Source organism: Bactrocera dorsalis, chromosome 4 (assembly GCF_023373825.1).
Source record: "Bactrocera dorsalis isolate Fly_Bdor chromosome 4, ASM2337382v1, whole genome shotgun sequence".
NCBI lineage: Eukaryota > Metazoa > Arthropoda > Insecta > Diptera > Tephritidae > Bactrocera > Bactrocera dorsalis.
Window position 1 is genome coordinate 14,617,917 of NC_064306.1, and position 9,489 is coordinate 14,627,405.

Genomic DNA, 9,489 nt, shown 5'->3' on the forward strand with positions numbered 1-9,489 from the left:
GAACTGTGTAGAGTCGGCCTAAAGTATTTCCCATAAATAAAGGGTGATTTTTTAAGAGCTTGATAACTTTTTAAAAAAAAAAAACGCATAAAATTTGCAAAATCTCATCGGTTCTTTATTTGAAACGTTAGATTGGTTCATGACATTTACTTTTTGAAGATAATTTCATTTAAATGTTGACCGCGGCTGCGTCTTAGGTGGTCCATTCGGAAAGTCCAATTTTGGGCAACTTTTTCGAGCATTTCGGCCGGAATAGCCCGAATTTCTTCGGAAATGTTGTCTTCCAAAGCTGGAATAGTTGCTGGCTTATTTCTGTAGACTTTAGACTTGACGTAGCCCCACAAGAAATAGTCTAAAGGCGTTAAATCGCATGATCTTGGTGGCCAACTTACGGGTCCATTTCTTGAGATGAATTGTTGTCCGAAGTTTTCCCTCAAAATGGCCATAGAATCGCGAGCTGTGTGGCATGTAGCGCCATCTTGTTGAAACCACATGTCAACCAAGTTCAGTTCTTCCATTTTTGGCAACAAAAAGTTTGTTAGCATCGAACGATAGCGATCGCCATTCACCGTAACGTTGCTTCCAACAGCATCTTTGAAAAAATACGGTCCAATGATTCCACCAGCGTACAAACCACACCAAACAGTGCATTTTTCGGGATGCATGGGCAGTTCTTGAACGGCTTCTGGTTGCTCTTCACCCCAAATGCGGCAATTTTGCTTATTTACGTAGCCATTCAACCAGAAATGAGCCTCATCGCTGAACAAAACACGCGCGCGAAACACATTTCGAACCGAACACTGATTTTGGTAATAAAATTCAATGATTTGCAAGCGTTGCTCGGTAGTAAGTCTATTCATGATGAAATGTCAAAGCATACTGAGCATCTTTCTCTTTGACACCATGTCTGAAATCCCACGTGATCTGTCAAATACTAATGCATGAAAATCCTAACCTCAAAAAAATCACCCGTTATATTGTGAAATCCTGGGACTGGAATGCCTCGTTTTCATGGTTCCCAATGTTTTGATTGTTTATTCCATATAAAATATTTAGGAAGGTCAGTGTACATTAATGTTTTTGCAAATTGACCATCAACATCCTGTCGATTACAAAGAATGAAAAATTCAGTAAGAGTAGTTTTTGGAGCTGTTAAAGCTTGCTGTATAGCAGTCTGTTCTGTGAAGTAAACACGCTGTCCATTTACAAGGTGCACAGCCAAGTGTATCTAGACACAACATTCTCGAGATGTTATTTAAGACTAAAAAAAATCAAAATTTAAAAATGAAAATAATAATATGTAATTATTAAAAATTAAATAAATAATTTTTTGTTTAGAGTAATTTATTATTAAACGCAGATAAAAAAATGGAAACAACATGTTTAGTACTCAGGAGACTCACGCTATATAATTCGTTGATAATCGTTGTTGAAACCAACACTTGCCTGAACATCTTCTCTATGTTCCCAGTTATTACCACTCGATAGCCACGAAAGCGTAAACGTATACTACTCAACGAATCCTGAAGCGTTGGACCTACCAGTTGAATATCGGTCAATGAGATTCCAGTACTGCAGTAAATAGGTTCTCCACTGAATCCAATAGTGCATCATGTGGTCCCCGTATGTCCAAATAGGTTTCAACGTTTGATTGTAGACTAAGATTTTATTTGATGTATGTTGTTATCGCCGATTAGCAAGTTTTTTTTTGTTGTATTTTAGTTTTAGTTCCGATTCTTTTTTGTATATGTTCCTTCCATGGCGAATATCGCATTCGACGGAACGATGGACCTGGCTTCGCTTGGAATATCCAATTCGGGCCACGTAGCGAAAAGAAGAAACGACTGGCGCGCTGTGGTTAACTCGGCTATAATCGCGTAAGCGGTGTCTACGCCAATAAAGAAGAAGAAAATGAAAAAGTCGATCAGGTCAGGCAATTTTCTTATGTCGGAAGGACAGTAAGTCGGCTTGCCAGTAGACTTGAAGTCGTATTCAGTGGCCATAGCAGCCTTAAATAGCTCTCTCCCCTGACTGTCGTCTATATGCCCAATTTTTTTATTTTTATTTTATTGGCCAATAAACTTTGGGAAGAAAACATTAAATAAATTCACTAAAAATAACTTTAAAATAGATTTACAAAATCAAAAAAAAAAAAGAAATTTAAAGTAATTTTTCTCGTAAATTACTTGAAACAATGTAAGAATGAAAATAAAATAACGAATCATCTGAGAATTTAATACGTTTTGTTTCTGACGAGTCATTTGGTTGGGAACGTGGCCAATTAAGATTCTAATCGAAATAATTACATTTTTGTATAAAATAGTGTGGAAGAAGTGTGATAAATATTAATGTCTAGAGGTATCTTATCACGTCATTCACAAATAAGTACAGTGAAAACTCCCTTGGGCGGACACTCACCGTCAGTCAACTTTTGTCCGCCCATGAGAGGTGTCCGCTCAATGGAGTGGGTAGCTATTTTATAAATTTTTAATTTTATTATGTCCTTAATACTCACCACTTTCAGATTTAAATGCAAAACAATTCATATAACATTGTTCAAACAGGAATTTATGTATGTATTATGTACTTCAAAAATTCATATAAATTTCATGTAAATTCAAATGAAGTAATATATAAAAAATATAAATATTAAATTTATTGCTTGAAAAACTGGGTAATTGTAGACTGGCTTAAGTTTTTTTGCTTTTTTAAAAGCAAATTATTTTGCAGATGGCTTTCAAAATTTTGCAACAATGCAATAAGGTCGTCGCTACAAAATCTTTTTAAATTTGAAACGGCATGCCGCGGCAGTCAATGCGGTTTCGTTTGAGAAAATTTAATTTCTTTCTTCGGTAGTACTCTCATTATCAGTACTATTATCGTCAATAGTTTCTATGGTTTCGTCAATTATAACGTCTAACTCGAAGTCTGAGCTTTCGGTCCATGCATTATTATCTATTTGGACAAAGTCATCCGGATTTGAATGAGTACACTCTCCAAGGGCTTTTGATAATTCAAAAATCGAAGCCAGCGTTGATAACGGCAAGTCATGTTCGGGATCGAATTCAGGAGCCAGATTTCTATTTTTGTCAAATCCTGCCTTTTGGAAGCAATTTTTTACGGTTTGCGGTTGAACATTTGCCCAGGCTTCTTTTATGAAATGCGTCTAAAACGTTTATATTTTCTTTTTGGCGAACCAGTGTCTATGCTTACCAAAATATTTTTAACCTGAGAGTTTCGGTAGTGAATTTTAAAATTTTGAATAATTCCTTGATCCAAAGGCTGGCAAACTGAAAAGGTGTTACTAGGCAGAAATAGTATTTTAACATTTTTCAAACTTATATCTCGAGGGTGGGATGCTGCGTTGTCTAAAAACAAAAGAACTTTTCTGTTTTTCAACTCCATTTTTTGTCGAGTTCTTTCAACCACTGTGTCATCAGCAAATAACCACATAATCTGTAAACAAGGGCCTAGGTTGGTCAACTTTGGTTATTTTGTCATACCGCATTTTGTTGTTGTTCACTTAATCACATAACCACATAACCCGATAACCACCTTATTGTGAACAGCCTAATTACATTGAATTCGGGGAGTCCCCTTTTTTCATTTGTTATAATCTGTTAGTTATACATACGCCATACACACATTCTCATATTTTGTCCGCTTACGAGGTGTTCGCGTCCGCCCAAGAGAGGTTTTTGATTGATTTGTTATGAAAACAGAAGTCAATGTCCGTCGATAAGAGCTTCGTGTCCGCTTAGTAGAGGGGTTTCGTCCAACTTTGTAGCAATGAACTGTTCGCGTCCGGTCAAGAGAGTGTCCGCCTAAGGGAGGGCGATTTGTTCTGAAAATTGTACTTAAAACTTGGTGCATGAAAAAATGTCCGCCCAAGGGAGGTGTCCGTCTAATAGAGGTGTCCGTTAGGAGAGGTTTCTCTGTACATACTAAATTCAGTATTATATACACTTATAAATATACTTATATGGGTACATAGATAAAGGGTTAAAAACTACAGAGTTATTGAACTAAGTTTCCGTCGATCTACCTTATAATCATTTGCAGGTCTTTTCATTTATTGGTTTAACATTAAAGCGTAAGTCAAGGGAACATACCATGAGCAAAAAATAGTAAGACTTTCTTTATAATTATAAAATTCTTGATTTATTCTTCAATCCAATCCAATAGACCCCAATACACTTGTGCCAACGCTTGTTCCAATAAAGTCAATTTCCAATAGCTTTCAATGCGTGGAACGATTCACGTTTAATGTCGTCATTTGATTCCAAATAGTTTACTCAGAAGTTATACGGAACTAAATCAGGCGAATACGGTGGTTGCGGTAGGATATTGGTTGAAAATGGTGCATTATCGTGGTGCCAAAACCAAGAGTTGTCGGCCCATACTTCCGGCCTACGTGTAGATTTACGAAAACGACGCACAACACTAATAGTATTCCTTGTTGACAGTTTACCCTGTCAGAGGAATTCGGAGTTCACCACACCTAGATAATCGACCAAACCTGTCAACATAACCTGCCTGCTTTGACGTGTGTTTTCGGCTTTGGCTCATTTTTGCGACGTCATTCGGCTGATTGATCGTCTATTTCCGCCGTAAGCATCAATCCAATATTCATCGCCAGTAATAATACGTTTCACGACATCCTGGTAGTCGGAACGCATTGTTTCACAGACGTTGACGCAACTCTGTTTTTCGATAAGATTGAGTGATTTTGACACCAAATATGCTTTCACTTTTCTTAGGCTTTAATAATTTTCAAAACTGTTTTCGTTGATCCCTCCGATATTCTAACGATGCAAGTAAGATCTCTGACTGTTCATTGTCGCTTCTCAAGCACCAATTCCTTTAATTCGAAACACTTGCCTTTTCCAACATTCTGAACGTTTCGGCACCAGAAATTTGATTCCGCACACTAAATTAAATGGGACCTCTTTGTTGAATTATTGCACTCACCGTAAAAATCGCCAACATGCACATTATGTACTTCAGAAAAACAAGGGTATACTAAACGTTAATGATTATTTTCATGTAAAATTTGGCACAATGATAAATGTTTTTAAAAGAGTTGCCATCTGCTTATAAAATGTATGCAATCAATACAAGATATTTGAGAATTTGTAGTGAGTGTAATACTATTGTATTATTGTAATAACACTTTCTTCCAAGAAAATAAAAAACACATTTTCTAAAGAGTATTATATTGCTTTAATAAACAAAAATTAAAAACAAATAAGCACAAAATACACACATGTACACATATCTAAAAATTTTTAACATCTAAATCATAAATAGGTCGGTGATCAAATTTAACGTTCTCGAGTTGAGTCTTCAAAAGTCAAACTTTTGAATACCGTGAGCTTTCGCTTGATCCATAAAGCATTTGCCATACACTTCAGTTGCCTCGCAATGATCATCTGGTACAGCAATATCGGCGCAAGCGTCGATAATTTCACGAGCTGTCTTCAATTTATCTGCATCACCGTCAGTGAAGTCCTGTGCATGCTGATCGGCGACCGACTTGACAAACTTGCCATTACTATCCATCTGAGGAGCGTCAAATAAAATATGTTGGTAGTAATGACATAAAATATTATCATGTATATTAATAAATACTTACCGCGCCATATTTTTTCATCAAACAGGAGCGCAAGCATTTGCCTTCCTTACTGGACGCTGGTACTTTTGCGACTATGTCCTGAATGTCAGCTGCGGTTTAGATAACGCTAGGTATAATTCAGCAATATTGAATTATAGTGATTCTTATACTCACAGTCGGCAGCACCCACTTCGCCACGGCACTCCTCCGCTCTGGTCATAAAATTTTTTATAGCCTCTTCTTTGTTGAAAGCAGCGTTGGAGACAGCGGCACTCAAAATACATAAGGCGGCGAATAGAATGAATTTGGCCATATTTGTCGAGTAAGTGGGAAAATATTTGGTAAAAATGTTTGAATTGGCTAAAATCGTGCCTAGTTGAACTGGATAGCTTCGAAAGTTGTATTGCTGCTCACTTAGAGTTGCAGTTGCTATTTATACAAGTGAATCTCACATATGTATGTACGTGCATGTGTAGTAATTTAGCATATCTACACAGGTATATATGTCACACACACACACACTTAGAGAAGTATGTTTATTTGGATGTGTATTTTAGTGTAAGTACCGGCTGTTGATTTGGTGAAACTCCATTAAACATATGACGAATATATACTATATGGATTTGTTTTTGGTTTTTCGAATTGTTTAATTTCAACCAGTATTGGCAATCTATTATAATTATTCGTTGTTGAAATTAAATCTCTCAGCTGTGAAATTATAAGTTACTGTCGTAACAAATATGTATATTGTAGACTATACAAACATATTGGACCCTATCGACTCGCTAATTGTTTCAAGTCTATTGTGTGGCATTGTGTAGAGGGTTGAAGTTGCACGTTGTATATAATTTTTTCAATTGCACGTACGATTGCTTGAGTAATAGTGCCGAGTTGCCTACAACTCACAACAAAGCAGAAAATATTCTCCAGCAAAAAAGTGTGTCTGTACTTTGATAAATATAATTAATACATATGTATGTGCCACAGACACGTGTTGTCTGGTGATTTTTCGTTAATTATCAAATGAACTTATTCATGACTTAATCAATGAATGAAGAATTTTACAAATTTTATTTCAATAATAATAACGTTAAAAAATAAATAAAATAGAAAATAAATTAACGTAAAATTAAAATAAATTAATTTAAACGGAACAAAATAAAATTAAATAGAATTGAATAAAATTATCTGTGTATAATAATAAAATAAAAATTTAAAACAAATGTCTAAACTGTGTTAACTTTTGTATGTTTTATGTTCAATTCAATTTACTACTGTGGGCACACCAAAATAATTATTAATTTATTTATATTTACATTTATTTAAGAATTTTACAAATTTCAATTTAATATTAGTAACAATAATAACAATATATAAGATAACAAAAATAAATAAATAAAAGTAGAATAAATTAATTTAAACAAAACAAAGTAAAAATAATTAGAAAAATTTAAAACAAATGTCTAAACTGTGTTAACTTTTGTATTTTTTATGTTCAATTCAATTTACTACTGTGGGCACACCAAAATAATTATTAATTTATTTATATTTACATTTATTTAAGAATTTTACAAATTTCAATTTAATAATAGTAACAATAATAACAATATATAAGTTAACAAAAAAAAAAATAAATAAACATAAAAGTAGAATAAATTAATTTAAACAAAACAAAGTAAAAATAATTAGAAAAATTTTGAACAAATGTCTAAACTGTGTTAACTTTTGTATTTTTTTATTATAAACCGAATATGTATTGTTTAACAAAAAATAGTAAGACTCTTTTATTTAAATTTCGCGCGAAATCCCATTCGTCGGAAAATTTTTTGTCTAGGTTGGTATAACTGTCAGTGAAATCTTTGCCAAATGTCACAACAGAATATTGGAAAAGGGTTTTGTTGATAATTGTTTGTCGCCAGCAAGTGTTTTTGATTGACACAAAGAGGGTCGAGAACGCGTTGACCACGAACCACGCTCAGGATGGCCATCAAAATCAACTGATGAGCAACACGTCCATAAAATAGGGAATTGGTGCTTGAGAATACACGATTAACAGTCAGAGACCTTACTGCCTTCGGTGGTATATTGGGAGTATTAGTGAAAGCCATTTTGAAAGATCATTTGGGCATTAGAAAAGTGAAGGTTCCAAAAGCACTTGATTTTTTTGAAAAACAGCGTCACTTTAACGTCTGTGAAACAAGACTTTCCGACTACAAGGATGTCAGTAAAAGTTTTTTTACTCGCGGTGTGTCTTAGGTCTACTGCTTACGACCCGGAAATAGACGATAGACAACCGAATATTGTGGAAATATCGTGCTGAAGCCGAAAAACTCACGTCAAAGCAGGTCAAAAATCAAGGTTATGATGACAGTTTTCTTCGATTATCGAGTTGTGGTGCACTCCTAAATCTTTCCGACAAGTAAGGAAGGGCAACCGAATATCTTATACTCTTTCAACTTGCAAAAATCAACGCCTGGGAAGAGTTTGTGTAGCATCGACTCGATTTTATCTATTTTTGCCGATATCACATACTAAAAAAACAATCACATGGAATGTGGAGTCAAACTACAGTTTTATATCTTAATTTAGTGTTTAGCTATAGAACATTTTAGGCGTTTTGTGGGCGTGGTAGTGATCCGATTATGCCAATATACGAATTGGTAATATTTTCTTGTATTATGAAATACGCATTCCACGGTTCATCAAGATATCTTAATTTTTACTAAATAGTTTTGGGTGATACATACGTACAACCGTTTGGTGAACAAAACTATTACATTCTGTAGCAACAAGTTGGTTTTTGCACCACGATAATGCACCGTTGGATACTGCATTGATATTTCGTGAGTTTTTCGCCAAATTTTTAACCAATATCCTACCGCAACGCCCGTATTCGCCTAATTTAGGCGCTTGAAGTCTGTCGTTCTCTATGTGTTCAGCACATGAATCGCTACGCGCATTGAACGCTATTTCGAAAAGAGACTTTAACAACTGTTTCGAGGATTGGGTAAAAAGTTGGCACTAGTGTAGTGTATTGAGGCTATGGTGACTACTTTGAGGGCGCCGACATATATTTTGAAGAATAAATTAAGAATTTTAAAATTATGAACAAAGTCTTAATATTTTTTGAATATAGTAGAGTGATTAGAAATATAACATTTGTATTTATGAATTGTATTGACATTTAAAACAAAGAGATGAAAGTATCCTATGTCGGTCCCCTAGTTCTAAGCTACCATCTTGAGTAAAAAATAGTGTAGCTAAACGACTTTCTTTTATACAATATATTTCAGTTAAAAAAAATCTGCAGCATTAGCTCGTAAGTTATATATAGAAATAGTGTTTAAAAAATAAACGATAGTACGTAGGCTGCTATATATATCTCTGGCATAGGCAACACTAAGTATTGCCAGGTGCAATCTGTCATTTCTATTGGAAAGTGAACATTTTCGTGCGATCATTTTTCACAACTTTCGACGTGGATTATCACGACAAGAGTGCATCGATGAACTAAAATCTTTGTATGGCTATGAAGCACCATCCTATAGCACTGTGAAAAACTGGTACAACGAATTCAATCGTTGCCGATGCTCGCTCAAAGACGAATTCCGTGAAGGTCGTCCAAAAACAGCCGTTGTGCCAGAAAACATCGATGCCGTACGTGAACTGATAATGCAAGACCGTCATGTAACATACCTTCAGATAGAGGCATGCCTATGCATTTCTCCCACCAGCATACAGTGGAGTCTGTGTATAGTGAACCCCCGGTATAATGAACACCTCGATATAGTGAACGCCTAAAAATTTACATTGAGTACTCTAAATAGTGAACTATCGAAAACTCGAAATAGTGAACAGAGTTTTAAACGCAACGG

At 35.0% G+C, this 9,489-nt stretch overlaps 1 protein-coding gene across 1 annotated transcript; it reads right to left on the reverse strand.

The window, feature by feature from the left end:
- Positions 1–5,199: 5,199 nt before the first annotated feature.
- Positions 5,200–6,034, reverse strand: LOC105222948 (general odorant-binding protein 28a). Its single transcript, XM_011200518.4, has 3 exons — positions 5,789–6,034; positions 5,636–5,724; positions 5,200–5,562 (listed from the first exon to the last, which is right to left on the reverse strand). Exons 1-3 carry the CDS (start codon positions 5,925–5,927, stop codon positions 5,347–5,349), a joined length of 444 nt encoding a protein of 147 aa, XP_011198820.1. The 5' UTR covers positions 5,928–6,034; the 3' UTR covers positions 5,200–5,346.
- Positions 6,035–9,489: the final 3,455 nt, after the last annotated feature.